This window comes from Tasmannia lanceolata, unplaced genomic scaffold (assembly GCF_043159265.1).
Source record: "Tasmannia lanceolata isolate RefF3 unplaced genomic scaffold, GAP_Taslan_0.1 ptg000016l, whole genome shotgun sequence".
Taxonomy (NCBI): domain Eukaryota; kingdom Viridiplantae; phylum Streptophyta; class Magnoliopsida; order Canellales; family Winteraceae; genus Tasmannia; species Tasmannia lanceolata.
This window is the reverse complement of record NW_027518693.1, coordinates 1,697,308-1,719,719: the sequence shown is the minus strand read 5'-3', so window position 1 is coordinate 1,719,719 and position 22,412 is coordinate 1,697,308. Positions and strand designations below refer to the sequence as shown.

General features: G+C 36.7%; 1 protein-coding gene, 1 long non-coding RNA gene and 1 pseudogene across 4 annotated transcripts; 2 read left to right on the top strand and 1 right to left on the bottom strand.

Moving 5' to 3' along the window:
• The first annotated feature begins 932 nt into the window (after positions 1 to 932).
• On the top strand, positions 933 to 11,416 carry LOC143849096 (protein neprosin-like). Its single transcript, XM_077358150.1, has 7 exons — positions 933 to 1,180; positions 8,085 to 8,171; positions 8,252 to 8,458; positions 8,622 to 8,774; positions 10,239 to 10,292; positions 10,393 to 10,539; positions 10,690 to 11,416. Exons 1-7 carry the CDS (start codon positions 980 to 982, stop codon positions 11,068 to 11,070), a joined length of 1,230 nt encoding a protein of 409 aa, XP_077214265.1. The 5' UTR covers positions 933 to 979; the 3' UTR covers positions 11,071 to 11,416.
• Positions 3,607 to 7,266, bottom strand: LOC143849097 (uncharacterized). 3 transcript variants are annotated; one of them, XR_013235543.1, is made up of 5 exons: positions 6,912 to 7,254; positions 5,735 to 5,874; positions 4,414 to 4,520; positions 3,885 to 4,262; positions 3,607 to 3,784 (listed from the first exon to the last, which is right to left on the bottom strand). It is a non-coding gene; the product is annotated as an uncharacterized LOC143849097 (long non-coding RNA). The 3 variants fall into 3 exon arrangements; XR_013235544.1 differs by lacking the exon at positions 3,607 to 3,784 and having other exon boundaries at positions 3,869 to 4,262; positions 7,116 to 7,266; XR_013235542.1 differs by lacking the exon at positions 3,607 to 3,784 and having other exon boundaries at positions 3,869 to 4,262.
• A 9,035-nt stretch (positions 11,417 to 20,451) lies between the features above and the next one.
• LOC143848854 (secreted RxLR effector protein 161 pseudogene) lies at positions 20,452 to 21,129 on the top strand (annotated as a pseudogene).
• The last annotated feature ends 1,283 nt before the right edge of the window (positions 21,130 to 22,412 follow it).

Here is a 22,412-nt window from a genome sequence, read left to right as displayed (position 1 = left end):
TGTATTATGGAGATACGCGTGATATCTTCTAAATTAGGAAAATCTCTATTAAAAGCAAGTATATTGGCCACATATCCTTATGCAGTTATACCATATAGGTTATATATGTATTATGGAGATACGTGTGATATCTTCTTAATTAGGAAAATCTCATATTAAAAGCAAGTATATTGGCCACATATCCTTATACCATATATATTTCATATATGTATTATGGGGATACGCGTGATATCTTCTAAATTAGGAAAATCTCTATTAAAAGTAAGTATATTGGCCACATATGTTATACCATACATATGTTATATATGTATTATGGAGATACGCATGATATCTTCTAAATTAGGAAAATCTCTATTAAAAGCAAGTATATTGGCCACATATCCTTATGCAGTTATACCATATATATGTTATATATGTATTATGGAGATACGCGTGATATCTTCTAAATTAGGAAAATCTCTATTAAAAGCAAGTATATTGGCCACATATCCTTATGCAGTTATACCATATATATGTTATATATGTATTATGGAGATACGTGTGATATCTTCTTAATTAGGAAAATCTCATATTAAAAGCAAGTATATTGGCCACATATCCTTATACCATATATATTTCATATATGTATTATGGAGATACGCGTGATATCTTCTAAATTGGGAAAATCTCTATTAAAAGTAAGTATATTGGCCACATATGTTATACCATACATATGTTATATATGTATTATGGAGATACGCATGATATCTTCTAAATTAGGAAAATCTCTATTAAAAGCAAGTATATTGGCCACATATCCTTATGCAGTTATACCATATATATGTTATATATGTATTATGGAGATACGCGTGATATCTTCTAAATTAGGAAAATCTCTATTAAAAGCAAGTATATTGGCCGCATATCCTTATAAGAATAAGCCTTGTGAATAATGGGTCCAATAGAAAAGAGAAGAAGAACGTCATTGTTGTTCCGATCCATGGGTTTCATTGAGGAGGTTCATGGCCGTTTCATGGCTTTGAATGGAATTATAGTGATTTTCTTATTAGCACTTTCTCTTGTTGTTGTCGTCCGAAGCCACAGAGAGGAAGGTTGGAGTACAAGATTATCAAGAGAAGAAGATTTGAATCTTGATAGACAGCTAAAGCTTCTCAAGAAACCAGCAATCAAGACTATTCAGGTACGGTTATTTACTTTCTACTTCCTTTGAATAGTATAGTGTGGGGTGCAAGATTGATGGTTTCTTCATTCATTTATTGAATCCCTAAAACGACATAGCCTATCAATAACTAAAGTTAAGAGTGCCTATATATATATATATATATATATATATATATATATATATATATAGAGGAAAATGATTGTGAGCTTGAAGCTCATATAGCTTATATGAGCTTGAGGGCCCAAACACATAGGTCCCACTTTTTTTGTGGTGATCCAAACCATTCATTTGCAAGGCCCCATCATAGATAGGGTGTGTACCAAAAATCAGCTCCATTGGATCATCCTAACCCCTCTAAAAGCGGAGGGCAAAAATGGGCAGATTTGTGGCAAACGGTGTCTGTCTATTTTGCCCTCTACTATTGGATGGGTTAGGATGATCCTATGGAGCTGATTTTTTGTACACACCCTATCTATGTAAGGGCCTTTCAAATGAATGCTTTGGATCATCCTAACAATGTGGGCCCACATGTGTTTGGGCCCTCAAGCTCATATAAGCTATATGAGCTTCAAGCTCACAATCATTTTCCTCATATATATATATATATATATATATATATATATATATATATATATATATATATATATATAGAGAGAGAGAGAGAGAGAGAGAGAGAATACAGTTCCTGCGGGTGCCCTCATATAAGCTTACCTACGGTGGCTCTTTCAAAACATAGGGGGCCCACATTGTTAGGATGATCTGAAGCATTCATTTGAAAGGCCACATCATAGATAGGGTGTGTACAAAAAATCAGCTCCATTGGATCATCCTAACCCCTCCAAAAGTGGGGGCAAAAATGGGCAGATTTGTGGACAAAATGTGTCTATCCATTTTTGCCCCTACTTTTGGAGGTGTTAGGATGATCCAATGGAGCTGATTTTTTGTACACACCATATCTATGATGTGGCCTTTCAAATGAATGCTTCGGATCATCCTAACAATGTGGGGCCCTTATGTTTTGAAAGAGCCACCTCATATAAGCTATATGAGGGCACCCTTGGGAACCCTTTTCTCATTAATATATATATATATATATATATATATATATATATATATATATATATATATATATATATATATATATATGTGCGATGCACGGGATAGGAAAAAAATAAATGATTTTAAAGGTGAGTTGACAAAATTTTGGCTTAATTTATGTTTACTTATGGTCCCAAACTGAAGAATAGGGGTGTAAACGGATCGAATTCGGAGCGGATATGGCTATATCCAAATTCGATTACAATATACACTATCCGAATTCGGATTCGGATTCGACGGATATTTAATATCTATTACCGAATTCGTATCTGCCGAATATTGTTCGAATTCGGATATTATCCGTATCCGTTTATTCGGTAAATTCGAACATTTTATTGCGGCACTTTATCTTTTTTCTCCTTCTTACTCGAATGAGTTTTTCAAACGCTAAAACTTAACCTCTACATTCTCTTCACAAAATTAACTCTCAAACCCTAAAATATATGAGATCCTCTTCTTCCATTTAAAACAAAGGCAGAGAGAGAGGGAGGCGGTGGGGATGGGTGATAGTGTTGGTAGTGGTTTTTGGGTTTTTCCTTATATATATATATATATATATGATGGAATGGGTTTGGGCCATTTTTGTTTTTGTTTTTTTTTTTCTAAAAAGAAAATTCACTTTTCTTTTAGAAACAAAAGATAGTGTGTTATTACTAAAAATAAATATTAATGATATTATTAATAATAAATAAAAAGGATTTACTTCTCGGATTTGGATGTTAAACAGATCGGATATACCATTTACCAGATTCGCATCCGCTAAGAGCTGGATATCTCATAAACGGATTCGGATAATATCCGCTTGAAACGAATTCGGATAATATTCGCTTTAAACGGATTCGGATGTGGACGGTAATCGAATTTCCAAATATCCATTTACACCCCTACTGAAGAATACAATATGAAGAATTTATTTCAGCTTTTCAATGACATTTTTTGCTTTTTTAATGAGAGATCGAAAGGATATGATGCAATGAGCACGTGTTATTGTAAATTAGTGAAGACAATGCAAAGAAAGAAATTCATGGAACATTAACAGAGGTAAAGATAAAAGTGAAATAATGGCTATCCATCTAGCAATTTATCAATATATGTATCAATCTATAAAGCCTCATAAAAACAGGGGTTTGTGCCAAATAAAAATGAAGAAGAAGAAAGTTATTAGGTAGGCATAACAAACAAAAGTAGAAAATAAAAAACTTTGGGGCTATTCTCATCTTGCTCTAAAACATATTTGTTGAGAAAGAGATCCATAGCAAAACATCAGGCGATATCTTAATGGCAATAAGGAAACATATTCACCTCAGATGATATTGGACTTGAAGTGATTGAATCTTTCTCTGACATAAAAATTACATGGTTTCCTATATCGGCTAAGAGAAATAAAGTTACTGACAGAAGCATTCACAAACAAACTTCCACTACTATTAAGAAAACACATTCACAACCAAACTTTGCTATAGTCTACATAAATCAAATGGAAATCTGAAAGATGGGGCTGTTTTACCCAAATTTATGTTGGACCTGTTTCATAAACAAAAATGAATTGACTTAAAATGGTATTGTCATGTCATATGAAATATATGACAAATTAGACCTGAAAAGAAGTCGAGGAGAAACATACAAATTCATTGTTGTTGTATAATTTGGTATGTCTCCAGACTGGAACTCCATATCATCTGGGATTAGTTACAAATTGGAAAAATAAGATCCAAGAACATAATACATATAAAATATAAGTGGAACCCCTGTTAGCTAATATTAATATGGGATTGAAAGGAAGGTATTGCCAATGATACTCAGATACATATATGTCAAAGAAGAGGAGAAATCCCTTAAAGTTGTTGCCAACAATGCCATGACCTTGGATCTATCCTGTTGAAGTTCCTTATATCCATGCCCAGGTATGTTGCTGCGGAGCTCTGGCCTTCCCCAAGCATATTTCAGCATCTTTCCAGTGAGCTATGGCCATCTCCTTCTATGGAGCCCTCTTCTTAATTTCCTACCAAAAAGATCATTGCAAGTTCATAGCTCATAGACACACATGAAAAAAACAATTTGAAAACATTTCAATGAAAATCATGTGTTTCATAACTACATTTAGGGGATTGGAAATTCAAAAGTAATTTGAAAATATTTCAGTGAGAGACTACCTTTTAAAAGCGTTCATACTTTCATCTCTACTGCTCTTCTATTCTTCGAGTACATAGCTGTTATTCTCCGTAAAAGCTTGCGAGAAAAGGAAATCCAGTATAATCCCCTGGAATACAGTAACAGAGCAAAAAAATCAAAACCCAAAAATGAAACTAAAACATGAAGTAGTAAGACTGCAATTCCAAGACAAAAATTAGACATTCGTTAACTCATATTTCAGAATCAAAACATGGTTTGGTTGAAAGTAATTAAAATTAAAGCTAGCAAAGAAATGATCAGAATAAATTAGGGTGAAAAAAATTATAAAAAGGCAATTGAAAATTCATAAATTTGGACTTTGCTGATTCAATTCAATAAAAGGAAATCAAAACAGAAAACGACCTGTAAGAAGAAGAAAGGCCCTAGGTACCTCTTGAAATGACCACAAAGAAGAATAACAAATAAGAAGCCATACCATGATCTTCTTGAGCAGATTTGTAGATTTTGGAGAGAGAGAGAGAGATGAACACATGAGGAAAACCCTAACTACCGAACCTGTCTTCAATGGAGAAGGCATAGAGAGACGAAGAAAGGAAAACGCAGAAATATGGAATCGAGGCGGAGACGGGAGATTGAGAGAAAGGCCGGCGGTCACGTGCAGCATCCATTGAGAGGGGGGGGGGGGGGGGGGAGGGGCACGTAGGTGAGTCGAATGAGAGGATGCGATATGTGGAAAGATCAAGGCCTTTCTCTTTTATATAAAAATAGAGATGAAAATTGAAGTGCCATAAAAGGAAAAAAATATCTGGATGGAGTGGAACGACGCTCGACAGCCTGTGTGCCCTTTTCAAAAGACGATTTTACCCTCTCATATAAGTATAGATAGAAACCTGGCGAGGGCAGTAAACGGCAAATATATAACACAATCTTTCCTTTTCTCTTCTACCTAAGAAAAAGTATAGGGGAGAAAATCTGAGACCAAAAAAAGAACAGAATGCATTTAGATATGGGAAATGTTATCATCACTACTGTATTTTGATGAGGGCATTCATAACTTTATCAACAGTTCGGTATGGCCTGCACCATAGGATGATCCAAACCGTCCTTTAGATGAGCCACAGCCCAAATAGGTTGTGCCCCAAAAATCATTTCCATAGGTGGATGATCCTAACCCTCCGTACTTTTTATGAAGTGAGGAGTGCCCTCATCAAAATACAGTAGTGCTGATAACATTTCCCTTAAATATAATACTTACATTACATAAATTTATTAGGTTCTCCTAAGGCTATGAAACATACATACATACATAAACATGTGTATGCTCGAAACAAAAATATTTACCAATTTTTTGTTCAACTTCCAGCAATTTTTGGTGGATTTGCAACCTCCAATATATCAACAGTTTTACCATCCTTGAAGAAAAGAAAATAATGTGCAGCGAATTGTCTCCTGAAATTTCAGGTTGCTCTTCAGCTTCAACCCTGATGAAATTGGCATGGGGGAAATCGGTTCAGAGATGGAAAAAGACTTGATCCATCAGCCTGGAAGCTGTGGATTACATCTTTCTGAATAGTTTTAACAGTGCTACTATTTCCATGGATCTTCATGAAAAAACCGAGCAAGCATTAGCAGATTCAATTAAAAAATGAACACCAACCTTTTTCAAATGTCTTAACACTTTCATTATTAGCGGGAATCCTCATATTAGGACCTTATATTGTTCCAAAGACATCATAAAATATATAGGAAATAGTAAATCTGGTTGTGTTAAATAAAACAAAGATAGAAATGCTCAACTGTTCAACCAACTTCAATAGGATAACTTTCAGTGCTTCTTGAAGTTTTTGGGATATTCGATTCCTGAAAAAGTTTATGAAAAGACTAAAATATCCTAAGCTCTACAGGTAGAAGAAGAAATTTTTTTAGATCCTTGAATAAATGGAATGAGGATTTAGAACCTCCATTTCCTACTTAAAACAGCTACTCCCTGTGGATGTTTCTTTAATTCATAAAAAATGTTCATTTATAGAAATTAAGCATGTGTGGCTGTTCTGAACTGCAAAAATGTTGCACAAAATGGCCTACTTGTGAAATTCCATAGCAAAATCCCAAGAAATACATGTGAAATGAAATCATATTGTTCATTTCAAAAAATACAACTGCAATGAGATGAAATCATATGGAAATAGCAAGAAGGTCTCTTTGTATTGATTATGAGAATGTTACTACATTGTGTTGATTTCAGATGGATTCTAAGATGGCATTGTGATTGAAAATTTGACAACTAAAGGTATATTTCCTGAATTCATCTTTAAGAAATTTGTTTGTCGGGTGGAGACCCATAACCCTAGATGCAAAATACAAACCCCAAAATACCAAATCAAAGTAAATTTTTTAAAAAAACTAATCACAAAAATAATCAACTGTTAATCACAAGGATAGACGATTTTGTGCTGTTTTCTATCAAACAGTATAAGAAATAGAACCATTTCCATCCAACCAAATCTATTTACTTTACCTTTTCGTGTAGTGAGCATGGGAATTTCCAAACAGTTAGGGTTTTGGGTCGAAATTCATACCCATTGCTGGAAGAAGAAAAACCGTTTCCAATTGAAAAATCTCTCGAGGGAGAAGAGAAACAGGTTATTAGAGAACCTAGAATTTAAAAATCCATCTCAAATATCGAATTCCAAGAGTAAGGATTTTCGGGTGAAATTCATACTGGAGAGTTCTTTGATAGAAATCATCATCGTCGATTAATAGATTGACGCCCTTTATCAGCAAAACCCTAAAGCCCTTGGTGTTAGGGTTCTCGACGGAGAAGAAGGGTGGAGAGAGAGAGTAGAGTAAAAGACAAAAAAGGAAAAAGCCACGCAGAGAGAGAGAGAGAGACGTGTCTACTGATAAAAAAGTATAGGGGAGAATAAATTAGGGGATGGCACAAACCGTAAATATTATTTCTGACACGTAATTCTCACAAAAAAAAAAAAAAAAATTCTTCTCTCTCTCTCTCTCTCTCTCTCTCTCTCTCTCTCTCTCTCTCTCTCTCTCTCTATATATATATATATATATATATATATATATATATATATATATATATATATATATATATATATATATATATATATATATATGAGAAAACGGTTTCTACACACATGTGTAGATAAGTTATCTACACACTAGCTTAAAATACAGTGGGGGCCACATTATTTGGGTGATCTAAACTATGTGTAGAGAGTTCTCTACACACTAGCTTAAAATATAGTGGGGGCCCACATTGTTTGGGTGATCCAAGCCATCCATTTTAAAGGCCCTCACATAGATAGAGTGTCTACAAAAAATCAGATCCATAGGATCATCCCAACCCTACGATTTGTGGAGGTAAATTGGATGTCTTTAAACCTTCACAAATTAGTCCATTTTTTGCCTCCACAGTTCGAATGGTTAGGATGATCCTATGGATCTGATTTTTTGTGGACACCCTATCTATGTGAGGGCCTTAAAAATGAATGATTTGGATCACCCAAATAATGTGGCCCCCACTGCATTTTAAGCTAGTGTGTAGATAACTTATCTACACATGTGTAGGAACCGTTCTCTCATATATATATATATATATATATATATATATATATATATATATATATATATAGTAAAACGTAGAACTAAACTAAGTTTATGATTTTTGCAGACTGAATATGGACAAATATTTGACTGTGTTGACATGTACAAACAACCAGCTTTCGATCATCCATTGCTAAAGAATCACACGATTCGGGTACGTATTTTTTCTCCCCATCACACAATGGTTCTTATATATATAAATGTAAATAGTGAAGGAAATGTTTCCCTTTGTAGGAAAGCTCTGGTTCGTTGCCCAAAGGGATGATTGTTAAAGAAGCTTCATTTGTTCATAATCCTTTCGAAATCGGGCTCAAAGACGGAGGATGCCCACAAGGAACAGTTCCAATTCGGCGGATTCAAAAACAGGATCTAATAAATTCTAAATCTCTTAAAAAATTCCCGAATAGATATTCTTCAGAGGTTGTAGACTCTCCATTTCGCGTAAGTTTAAATGAGATTGCATGTGGGACACCTCATGGTTGATTTAGTTTAGCCACATGCATGCTTCAATCCTAACGTGACTTTTATGATTTTCCATAATTATGTAAAACATTGCTAACAAAGCATCACTTGTTATATCTAATGAGATTTATTTACCATGCAGTTGGCGACAAAAGGTCTGGAGCCTGAAAGAAAGTATTATGGTACCAAAGCAACCCTCAATATATGGAGCCCAAAAGTCATTGGCCGACAAGCCATTAATACTAATATTTTCTTAGATGACGACATTGGAGGAAGAATTCAAGTTGGATGTTTAGTGAGTAGCCGTTTAATCTAAATCTCTGATTTCGTGTGTGTGTACACACACACACTAGCGAGAAACAATGAGAAATATAAAGTCAGTCGCGAAATAAATTTCCTCAAAATTCCTTAGCAAATCAGTCAGAAAAATGATCTTAAAGAAACTGTGAGAAATATAAAGCTGCCTGATGTTAAGAAGAATTTAAAAGCAACACATGATTGTTCTTTTATGTGGAATAAGTACTCTTCCAATATAGGATGAACCTAGATGTTTCATTTATGTGTAACCAATATAGGGTGTTGTAATGACCCGGATTTTCACTGCACGGATCGCTACGGGCAACAAAACATATTTGTTCCTGTAATTACACAACGGAAAGTTAAAGTACATCCTGAATTTACAAAAATCCTAAGTATGATATTTTTAAAACCTTCTTACATCTGAGGAGATTGACTAGGTTCATCATTTTAGTATTTCCTCAAGTTGCTTTTACACTTCTTATAACTAAGGTTCTTCATTGACAAATACTCCCACATCCAAATTTTTAAATCCTGGTGAAAAAAGTGGGTTATGAGAGCAGGTATATAGAATGCACCTTTCACATTGTTTAAGAATTGTAGGAAATCTAACCGGGTAGAACTCAGCCCTAGAAGCTAACCATTAGAGGGAGGGTGCTCATTCCCTTATAACCCAGCCCCCTCCCCATCACTTAACCGATGTGGGACTATTTGCTTACCCCAACAATCTCCCCCTCCACGTGGAAGCAACGTGACCATCTCACCCCTCCACGCGGCGGCAACGTGGGAACTACGAGATCTTCTCCGAGGGAATTCCACCATCCTTGGAGGCATACCAGGGTTACCGAGATCCCAGCTCTGATACCATTTGTAGGGAATCTAACAAGGTAGAACTCACCCCTTACAGCTAGCCATTAGAGGGAGGGTGCCCATTCCCTTATAACCCAGCCCACTCACCATCACTTTACCGATGTGGGACTATTTGCTTCTGCGTGGAACCCCAACAAGAATAATAGCAAGTGGACAGTTGAAAGAAAAGAATGCAACAGTAGGAATCACCATTGGTTCCTCGAACACCTTATGTGATGGACACTAGCAAATCCCTAAAAGAAGATATATATATATTCCTCTATTATACGAAAGCCATTTCGCGCGCCCTGCTCGGCCAAAAGTCAACATGTGTGGCTGTCATCACATGCAAAAGCCGGGTGCGAAATGGCTGTCCTTGCAACTCCCTTCTACTATTATGTTGTTATACATCTATTTTATTTTATACACGGAGAAAGATGGAAAGAGGGCTCATAGAGAGACTATTGTCCTCCAACAAATGTTTGATATACTATAATTTTAGGCTATAACAATTATGCTATCTCACTCCAGAGTAGCTTTCCCAAAGTATGGGATTTTTTGTACATAATTACATTTAGTTCATATATGTGAATTCTAATTTTGAATCTCTCAGGTAAACCCAACATTATACGGTGACTCTTATCCTCATCTACACTCATACTGGACGGTATTATTTAAACTTTCGTACTTTCTATGTCGCTCAACTTAATTAATGACTCATTAATATGTCACTAATTAAATATGTATTTATATTTGTATGTGTGCAGGCAGATGATTCTGAGAAGACAGGGTGCGATGACATTCTTTGCCCAGGATTCATACAAGTTAGCAAGTCAATACCCATGGGCTTGGCATTATTACCGGTTTCTGAGTATAATGGAACCCAATATGACAAGGATTTCACCATTTACAAGGTGATTCCAAATTACATTACCATATCTTTTTCGTTAGATTTAAAAGTTACACTCATCTAATTTGATGTCCAGAAAGAAAAGAAAAAGAAAATATAGATTAAGAGGCTACTGGAAACTGACCTTTTCATTATTCTGATTGGTACATTATAGGATCCGGTGAGTAAAGATTGGTGGTTGTTGCTTGGAGATGAACAAATAGGGTATTGGCCTAAGACACTGTTCACTACTAGGTTTGCCGACTTTGCTACGCTTATTGATTGGGGTGGAGTAGTTTATAATCCAGGAACTGAAGCTTGGCCTCCAATGGGGAGTGGACATTTTCCAACTGAAGGATATACTAGGGCAAGTTACATTGCAAACATTCTACTTATAGACGAAGATGGCAATCATGAAAAATTTGATGAGTTACTGGTTAGTAATTACGTAGAGAGCCCTGATTGCTACCTTGTGTTGACGACTACAAGTGTTCCCATCGGGGGATATTCAATGTTATTTGGCGGACCCGGGGGTAAATGCCCGTTCCGGGAGTAAATGCCCGTTATGATTTGGTTCCATGTTGATTTCGATTGAATAAGCTTCTATAAATAGAAAAGCTATCCAGTAAGCAAAGAATTTGCAAATATCCGATGGTTTCCAAGTGTTGTTTGGTGTTTCAACTCTTCAATTTAGGCCCATTGCAGCAATGTTTTTCTTTTGAATGGTGAAGCCCATTGCAACATTTGAACTACCAAAATATAAAATGGCACTCAGGGCCCATTGTAACACGTGAACCAATTCTTTACCCCCACCTTCTTTTCTCCATTTCCCACTTTCAACCATGTGCATGTGCAAGTGTAACTTTTATGACATCTTTTGTTTCTCTTAAGAACATGGTAAGAATTCTACAGCTTAGATTTTGAAATGGCTACTAGATTAGATTTTCAGATGGGTCGTGTGATGGAATTTGGATGTAAACCCAACTATTCACCGAAAATAATCATTCAAGGAAAAAAAAAACTATTCAAAGAAAATGAACAAAATAATAGTTAAATACTCATGTGAAACAGGGAAAGAATTAATGAAGAGGATACCGTCATCCCAAACTGGCAGACTTGTGGCTGAGAGAGAGAGAGAGAGAGAGAGAGAGAGAGAGGCAAGGAACAATCTGTTAGATTAGGGTCAAAAAACGAATTAATAGGGATTTATCTCCCTCAAATTGAAAACCAAATATTTAAGGGGAAAGTTATCACGATCTCAAATCCAAATTGAAATTTGAAGATGTCTTGCCTCTTGATTATGGAATATGGCATGATATGAGTGCTCAATATGGCGTGATATGGTCGCTGGATATCCGTAGTAAGGAACCAATTGTGTGTAAATTTACAAGGGAAATGTTATCAGCACCACTGTATTTTGATGATGGCACTCTCACTTACTTTATTAAAAGTATTAAAGTACGGTATGGCCCACACCATAGGATGATCCAAACCGGCCATTAGATGGGCCACATCCTAAATAGGTTGTGCCCCAAAAATCATTTCCATAGGTTGATCTTAACCCTCCGATCTGAATGTTAGAAGATTGATCCTAACCCTCTTTAGATCTGAGGGTTAGGATCAACCTATGGAAATAATTTTTGGGGCACAACCTATTTAGGTTGTGGCCCATCTAATGGACGGTTTGGATCATTTTATGGTGGGGGCCATACCGTACTTTTAATAAAGTGAGGAGTACCCTCTTGGCCTCATCAAAATACATTAGTGCTGATAACATTTCCCATTTAAAAAGCCTAATTTTCAGGGATATGAATGGATCATCCTATTGTGGATCGTCCACTTCAATTTGAAAAATATAAGTGGGGCCTACAATTGGGCCTTAAATGTTACTGTACGTCCTGAACCATAGGATGATCCAAACCATCCATTTGATGGGCCACAATGCAAATAGGTTGTGCCCCAAAAAACATTTCCATGGGATGATGGCAACCCTCCAATCTATAGAGGTTTCTATAACTTACAGCTTCTCTTTAGATCGGAGGGCTAGGATCACCCTTTGGAAATGATATTTTGGGGTGCAACCTATTTACGTTGTGGGCCGTTGAATGGATGGTTTGGAATCTTTGGATCATCCTATGGTGTGGCCTACAGCCTAACCTTGCTCACATATTAAAACAAATTAATTGGGCCTACCAACCGTTCATGCATGTTGGAGAGAGAGGCCGGATTGTAGTGTTGTACCTAGGGCTGCACATGGTTCGGTTCGGTTCGGTTTTGGGGGATTTCTTGAACCGAACCGATGCCATCGGTTTGGAAAATTTCCAAACCGTAACCGAACCGTTTAGGGGTCAAACCGAACCGAACCAAACCGATCTTGACCGGATCGGTTCGGTTCGGTTCACGGTTTATCCGATTTCCTTGAGTTGGATTGTTGCTACTTTTATGCCCTGTTTGGATTACAAGAAAAAACATTTTTGACGAAATTTTACTTCAGTTTTCAGCGTGTAATAAGTTATTCTTTTGGTCTTTAGTGTTATATTTCCGCCCATTTATTTACTTGGAACCACCCATTTTGGTCGGTCTCTTCTCTTTCCAGTTAAATACATTAGATTTGGGTGTGCCAAGTAAAGAAAATTGATATATATATATATATATATATATATATATATATATATATATATATATATATATATATATATATATATGATTTATAAAATAAAATAAAAAAATGGCCAAAATACCATCGGTCCATCGGTTCGGTTTAAATTTTTCCTAGACCGTGACCGAACCGATCCAAACGGTTTATGGAAAACCGAAACCGTGACCGAACCAATGCCACTAAAAACCGAACCGAACCAAACCGAAAGGCCCGGTTCGGTTCGGTTTATCGGTTTAGGCGGTTAAATGTGCAGCCCTAGTTGTACCGGTAAAAATGGGTCACGTCTAACTTTTCCCGTTAGTGAGCCGTGGGTGGGGGTTGGGGACTTGGGGGGATATCAGCTCCCTTGTTTTTTTATTAATTGAAATGGCCTCTTTACTAACATGTTTTGTTTTGGGTGGGGGGGGGGGGGGGGGGGGGGGGGTAGTGTAAAAAAAAATAAAAAAAATCTAATCCTTATTAATTGAAATGCCCTCTTTACTAACATGTTTTGTTTGTGTGTGTCTGGGGGAAGGGAGGAGTGACGGAGTAGTGTAAAAATAAAAAATCTAATCCTTATTATTATTTATACTAAAAGCGAGAATCCTATATTTTTCAGCACGTTCTTTCCTGCTATTGCCTTATGCGTCCCGCCTCAATTTCTGTCAAAGTTCCACGTATGTCCTTGTTTACTACTTTTTCGTCATTTCCGCTTCTCATATGCCCTTGCACATGAGTTAAAAAAAGAACACGCCAGCTATCTCTTTTTATGCCTCTTTTGCCCGTAATCATTGTTGAAAATTCTTTGTTCTTTTCCTGTAATTGCTTTCATTTTCCCGTAATTTTTCATTTAAAACTTAGTAACTGCATGATTATTATTTATTGCGGTTATGTATTGTGAGCCACCTTTGCACAAATCGTACTTCTGCCAATCTTTGCAGCAAAGGATGGGCGACAATCACACAAGTAGCATCGGCGAAGGTGGCTAGCAAATCTCTATACAAAAAAAAAATATCTTCAAAAAAACGTCAAAATTCCGCTTGACCCGCGGGTCAACCCAGCCCGCACGGGCCGGGTGCAGGTCTTAGCCCAATGACCCATAAAATTTTCTGGGTGATTTTCACCCTGCCCGTTTGACCCGTTTCCCGATGATTTAGAAGGAAATGATGTGATTATGAGAGTTTTTATATAGTGTAAGTCCTAATAGTAACTATTTTTTTTTTTCAAAAAGTACTGTATGGCTTACATCGTAGCATGATCCAAACCGTCCATTTCATGGGCCACAATGTAAGTAGGTTGTGTGCCAAAATTCATTTCCATAGGATATTTACAACCCTCCAACCAATAAATGTTTCCTAAGACTGCAGGGCTAGGATCATCGCATGGAAATGTGTTTTTTGGGAACACCCTATATACGATGTGGCCCATCAATTGGACGGTTTGGATAATCCTATGGCGTAAGTTATACAGTACTGTTTTTTTTTTAATAGGGAGTGTAAGAAATATGTTTTTGGTTTGCAAGCATTGTCACAAAATTCTTGTTTTTTTTATATTGTGGCCCATGTAGTGAAGTATTTTTTAATAAGCCAGTAGGAGTCTCCGCAAAACCCCAACTTACCTATCAAAAAAGAAAAATTGTAATGAATATTTTACGGCCTACACCATAGGATGATCCAAACCGTCATTTAATGGGCCACAATATAAATTAATTGTTACCAAAAAATAACTTACAGATGAAAATCCTTTGTTCACGCACGTGCAATGCATGTGTGTTTTTACTAGTATTAAAAAAAAAAGGGAAAGAAGCTTACACGTACAGGGTACTGAAGAGGTATTGGAAGAAGAGATCGCTTGGGTGTGGGAAAAGAAAAGGAGGGGTTGTTAGTATTTTAAATACTAAAAATGAAAGAAACATTTGCTTTTGAAAAAGATTCTTTTTTGCTTTTGAATTTCCCACCCAAAATTTGAAATTTTCAAATTGATTCTATTCTCTTGTACTTTCCCACCAATATCATTTAAACTTTTGAAGGTAGCTCTCTTACCTCTTAAAAGTTTAGTCCAAGATGGGAAGTTGAGAAAAATTCTCCCATCCATATAAGAGGGAGTGTTGAGCAAAGGCTTGGGCCTTTCAAGGGCATTCAATTTGTTTGCCTTTGGTGTTTTACAAAGAACAAGATCAAATAAATAAAAAAAACACACACACACGCGCCGAGCCGTGCAGTGTCGGGTCGGGGCGGGGCGCGGGTGCGGGTGTGTGTGTGTGTGTGTGTTGGGTTGGGTTTTCTAAACGGATTTTTTATTTATAAATCCAACTGTCATGTCTCTTTAGTTTTAACTTAATCCAACCGTTACAACCCTCTTAAGTAACGGCAATTTTTTAAATGACGTTTTTAAAAAAAGGTGTCTCTACTGTTTTAAAGAGGTGTCTTCAACAGACATGTTTTCTCTATAAAAAGAGACTGTTTCCAACGTCTTGAGATACAGTTCTTACATCTGTTTTAGAATCTCTCTTTAAACAGATAGACGAGCCTTTCATCTCTGCTGATTCGTTTTTCCATCTCTATTGAGTCGTTTGCAAAAACAGAACAGTTTCCTTTCTGTTATTTTTGTTTTCTTTTCTCTGTTCTGTTTTATTTGTTGGGCATTCGGAGTGTTCGCTGTTTGGTTCGGATCTATCTGATTGTGCAATTCAGATAGATAGCGACGGTGCGTCGGGCTGTTGTATCCTGGGGGTGATTGCGTTCGGATCTGTTGCACCGGAGGGTTTTCCGCAGAGGCGCAAAATCACCTTAAAGAGAGCGACCTAGTCCGTGCCTCAACTCGCCGCATCGAAAAGGTTATACTAATCATCTATTCTTTCTGTTTTTCACAGAAATCAGTAAATAGGTACGCCATATTATTTATATTAAGAGGAAAATCTCATAACAATTTTAAGGTAAATTTTGTTTCTGTTTTCCTCTTTCTAAAATATGGCATCCCATGACGAGATTATATCGGATTCCTCAAATCCGAATAAGCCTTTTCGATTTAGTGGTGCTAATTTTAAGAGATGGAAGAAGAAAATGTTTTTCTATTTATCCACCAAGAAAGTAGCCCATGTTTTGGAAGACCCAAAGCCTTGGCGATCAGAACTTGAACCAGTTAGATCTACTTTGAAAAAGAACTGGACAGATTCTGATTTCCTATGCCAAAACTTTATTCTCAATTGCCTATCCGACGAATTATACGATTTTTATAGTGACTGTAAGGATTCCATGACACTTTGGGAAGCCTTACAGAAGAAGTATGATACGGAAGAGGCTGGGTCTAAAAAATATGCGGTTAGCAAGTATTTTAGATATTACATGGTGGATGAGAAGACGGTGATTTCTCAAACCCACGAGTTGCAAAAACTTGTTCACGACATTCTTGCGGAAGGAATGACTATTAGTGAACAATTTCAAGTTGCAGCCGTGATTGACAAATTACCTCATTCTTGGAAAGAATTCAGAAATTCCCTTCTTCATAAAACTAAGGAATTATCTATAGAAGGTCTTCTTGTTCGTCTTCGGATCGAAGAAGAAAACCGTAACCAAGATAAGAAAGAAGGGAATACTGAAATTGTAACTAATGTGAATGCCATTTCTGAAGTTAAGAACCAAAATCAGAAACCGCAAGTGAATCTGAAGCCCAAAAAGAAGTTGAAGAAAAAGCAACAGAACCAAAACCGAGGTACCTTCAAGCGTCCGAACCAAAACACAACTTCTGGAAAGAATGACTATTCCAAAATTGTGTGCTATATTTGTGGGCTCAAGGGTCATATTGCACGGATGTGTCGACGTAAGAAGACTGCACCAATCCCTCAAGCCAACGTAATAGAAGAGCCACTTGTGGCTATGATCACTGAAGTGAATATCGTTGGAGGATCTGAAGGGTGGTGGGTCGACACTGGTGCGTCCCGTCATGTGTGTTTTGACAGGAAGTGGTTCAAGACGTATGCTCATGCAGATAATGAGAAGAAGGTGCTTCTAGGGGACTCGCATACAATAAAGGTACTCGGTGTTGGGGACGTTGAACTTTGCTTCACTTCAGGGCGGAAAGTGATAGTGAAGGATGTTCTTCATACTCCAGACATGAGGAAGAACTTAGTTTCTGGTTTTCTTCTTAACAAGGCTGGTTTTAAACAAACCATAGAGTCTGACCAGTATGTTGTAACCAAGTTTGGATCCTTTGTTGGTAAAGGATATGCATGTGATGGAATGTTCAAACTGAATGTTGAAATAATGAATGAAAGTGATTCTTCTGTTTACATGCTTTCTTCTGTTAATTCATGGCATGCTAGGTTGTGTCATATAAATAGGAAATATGTACATAACATGAGTGTATTAGGTATGATTCCTAAAGTAGTCTTAGAAGAATTTAACAAATGTGAAATATGTAGTAAGGCTAAAATTTCTAGAAAGCCTTTCAAAAGTGTTGAAAGGAATTCAGAACTTTTAGACTTAATTCATAGTGACATTTGTGAGTTAGACGGTATCTTGACCCGTAGTGGTAAAAGATACTTTATAACCTTTATAGATGATTTTTCTAAGTATACAATCATTTATTTAATTAGACATAAGAGTGAAGCCTTAAAAATGTTTAAGGAATACCTATTAGAAGTAGAGAACCAATTCAATAGGAAGATTAAGAGACTAAGAAGTGATAGAGGAGGTGAATATGAATCATTAGAATTCACTGACTTTGTTAAGTCATTAGGAATTATACATGAAACAACCGCTCCTTACTCTCCCGCTTCAAATGGGGTTGCAGAAAGGAAAAATAGAACACCAGTGGAACTTACGAATGCTTTACTCCTAAGTTCAGGAGCCCCTTCTAACTTATGGGGAGAAGCAATTCTAACTTCCTGCTATGTTCTTAATAGAATTCCTAATTACAAAACTAAAGTCTCACCTTTTGAATTTTGGAAAAATAGGAAACCCAATGTGAGTTACTTTAGAGTTTGGGGATGTTTAGCTTATGTAAGACTTTCTAATATTAAGAGACCCAAAATAGGAAGTAGAGCCATAGAGTGTGCCTTTATGGGTTACTCTCTTACAAGCAAAACATATAGGTTTTTAGACCTAAATAACAGTGTAATAATAGAGTCAGTGGATGCTGAATTCTTTGAAGATAAATTTCCTTTTAAATCTAGACATAGTGGGGGTACCGTGACTATTGGAGATAGTGGGGGCACCGAGCCTAGGATTGAGGTAAACCCTGAAGTAGAAATTGAACCTAGGAGAAGTAAAAGATCCAAAATAGCCAAGGATTTTGGCTCTGATTTCTATGTCTTTAGTTTGGAGGGAGATCCTTCTTCTTTAGAGGAAGCTTTGTCCTCGTCAGATGCTGACTTTTGGAGAGAAGCTGTCAATGATGAGATGGAGTCTCTAATGTCAAACCAGACTTGGAAATTAGTAGATTTACCACCAGGATTTAAGACCATAGGGTGTAAATGGATTCTTAGAAGAAAATTGAAACCAGATGGAACCATAGACAAATATAAAGCTAGGCTTGTTTGAAAATCCGATATAGGGGGTCCCAAGTTGAATTAGAAATGGCAACTATGAGGAGGGAGAATACGGTTGTTTAAGAAAACTAGAATTTACCAATTTGAAAAAAACTTAAACCGATTAAGAGATCAAAAACAATATTTTAAGCATACAAGTTAAATCTAATGGTGCAATGCAAATGAAAGAGCAAAGAGATAGAAAGAGTGCACCCGAGATTTAAAGTGGTTCGGTCCTCAAACCCGAGGCCTACTCCACTCCACCAACCAAACCCGTTGATGGCTTCACTATTTGATCTTCTTAACCTTGGCGAAGATCGGTGCCAATTACAATTGCTTTAACCTTGGTGGCAATCCTCACCACGGAGAAAAAAGGGCTCCGCTTCTCCGAATACTCGCCCGAATACAAATCTTGAAAGATGAAAGAAAGAACTAAAAAATCCCTTCACAAGGGTTACAAAAGATGTACAATTGAGAGCCTATGATCCAAATCCTAGAGTTGGTGATGAGAGGCACAATTGAAGCTTGATTCACTCTTGGGTATTCAAATGAAGTTTAAGAGTGTTAGGATTGATGGTTTGTATGTTTAGAACACCCATATTTATAGGAAAAACAAAATATGACCGTTCAGTGGCATTACGGTAATTCCAGCAAAATTCCAAACGGCTCTTTTTCAGACCGTTGGAGTGTTCTCGGAGTTCCGAGAATATTTCTCGGAGTTCCGAGAATTCTCGGAGTTCCGAGAAAAAATCTCGGAGTTCCGAGAAGCCACACAGAAATTGGAAAAAGTCTACTGGACCATTTCTCGGAGTTCAGAGAATAATTCTCGGAGTTCCGAGAATTCTCGGAGTTCCGAGAATTCTCGGAGTTCCGAGAAGCCTATGCAGAGCAGATTTTCAATTCTGTTTTTGGGCTTCCAGTTCTCAACCAAGATGGGATTGCTATGAGGGTTCCAAGGTGTTGGAACTCCACAAATACAATCACTTGTCTATTTAGGGTGTGTGAGATTACCTTAATTATGCCTCTAAAAACCTAATCTAGGTTTGGATCAATTACATTAAAAAATGGTCTTCAATATTAATTTCTTCATGTCTTCAAGTCTTCATGACTTCTTGCTTGATGACTTTGGCCTTCCAATTAGTGGTCCAGTGTGGGCTTCTTGGCCTTCAATCCAAGCATCCTTGATCTTACTTTATCAAGATCTACAACTTAGACAAACAAACACATTAGTGATAAATGATCACTTGTGTATTGGAATCATCAAAACAAGATGGGAATGCCAAGGTAAAAACCATTGGGCTTACATTGTTGCTAAAGGCTTTAGGCAAAAAGAAAATATAGATTTCTTTGATACATACTCTCCGGTTACTAGGATTACATCCATTAGAGTTTTGATTGCAGTGGCTGCAATCCATAATCTGGTAATTCATCAAATGGATGTAAAGACTGCTTTCTTAAATGGTAGTCTAGAAGAGGAGATATATATGGACCAACCTAGTGGTTTCATATCTCCAGGTCAAGAAAATAAAGTATGTAAGTTGGTGAAGTCACTGTATGGATTTAAACAAGCACCAAAACAGTGGCATGAAAAATTTGATAATATCATTATATCAAATGGTTTTAAAATCAATGAAAGTGATAAGTGTATATATTATAAGTTTATTAATACTTATTGTGTTATTATTTGCTTGTATGTTGATGATCTTTTAATTTTTGGTTCTAACTTGGAAATAGTTAAACAAACCAAAAATCTATTAAAACAAAACTTTGATATGAAAGATCTAGGAGAAGCAAATGTAATTTTAGGGATTAAAATTACAAGATCTGATAGTGGTATATCTTTAGACCAGTCCCATTATATAGAAAAGATACTTAAAAAGTATAAGTACTTTGATTGTAATCCAGTATGTACTCCTTTTGATCCTAGTATTAGATTGTATTCTAATGAAGGTGATAGTGTTAATCAAAAAGAGTATGCTAGTATTATTGGTAGTTTAAGGTATGCTACAGACTGTACCAGACCTGATATAGCATATGCGGTGGGCATATTATGTAGATATACTAGTAATCCAAGTATAGAACATTGGAATGCTATATCACGAGTCATGAGATACCTCAAACGAACCATTAATAATGGGATTCACTACCATAGGTTTCCTGCTGTTCTAGAGGGTTTCAGTGATGCCGATTGGAATACTTTGTCAGAAGATTCCAAGGCTACCACTGGGTATGTATTTACTATTGGTAGTGGTGCAGTTTCTTGGAGATCCAAGAAACAGACTATTATTGCTCAGTCCACTATGGAATCTGAGTTGATTGCACTAACCTCTGCATGTGAAGAGGCTAGTTGGTTGAGAAATATTTTATCTGATATACCTATTTGGGAAAGACCTGTTCCCGCTATTTTGATTCACTGTGACAGCACAGCTGCTATTGGAGAGAGTACATAATAAGTACTATAATGGAAAGTCGCGACAGATACGCCGGAAACATAGTACTGTGAGAGAATTGATTTCTAATGGATCAATCACCATTGACTTTGTGAGATCTGGTGATAATTTGGCAGATCCCTTAACTAAGGCCTTGTCAAGGGAGAAAATCTGCAATACATCGAGGGGGATGGGACTAAAGCCCATTTGTAAATAGTTACCTATGATGGACACCCAACCTAGGGACTGGAGATCCCAAGAACTAGGTTTTCAATGGGAAAAACGAGTCGTAGTGTAACTTGTGGACGATCATGCTATTTTCAAGTTTATCTCAAAGTCCATCCCTATGGTGTAACTCAAGCATGATATCCTGAAGCGTTTGGAAGGTTGAGTTATTACTCTTAATGAGATCTATAGCTCGTATGAGTGGGATGTATAGGCTACAGGAGCATCCTTGATAGACTCACCTACATGTTAGCGCGGAAGTGGGCCGCTTCCAAAAGAGACAAGAGCTTATTCTCTTATGCTTACATGGAAACTGGAATGTAGCACATGGCCGTAATGTGCGAGCTTTTTGGAACCAATTGAACACTTTAGTATCATGTGTGTGGTGCACGTCTCTCTGTACCCAAGGATTGTAGTTCAAGACATAGTCACTATCAATTCCTTACAGTTAGAATGCACTTACACTAAGTAAAGGTTCAAGACATAGTCACCTTTATTATACGTGATACTCTGCTGATTGCCCAGCATTAAGTTTTACTAATATTTTTTCTATTAAAATAAGTGGGGGATTGTTAGTATTTTAAATACTAAAAATGAAAGAAACATTTGCTTTTGAAAAAGATTCTTTTTTGCTTTTGAATTTCCCACCCAAAATTTGAAATTTTCAAATTGATTCTATTCTCTTGTACTTTCCCACCAATATCATTTAAACTTTTGAAGGTAGCTCTCTTACCTCTTAAAAGTTTAGTCCAAGATGGGAAGTTGAGAAAAATTCTCCCATCCATATAAGAGGGAGTGTTGAGCAAAGGCTTGGGCCTTTCAAGGGCATTCAATTTGTTTGCCTTTGGTGTTTTACAAAGAACAAGATCAAATAAATAAAAAACACACACACACGCGCGCGCGCGCGCACCGTGCCGGGGCGGGGCGCGGGTGCGGGTGTGTGTGTGTTGGGTTGGGTTTTCTAAACGGATTTTTTATTTATAAATCCAACGGTCATGTCTCTTTAGTTTTAACTTAATCCAACCGTTACAACCCTCTTAAGTAACGGCAATTTTTTAAATGACGTTTTTAAAAAAAAT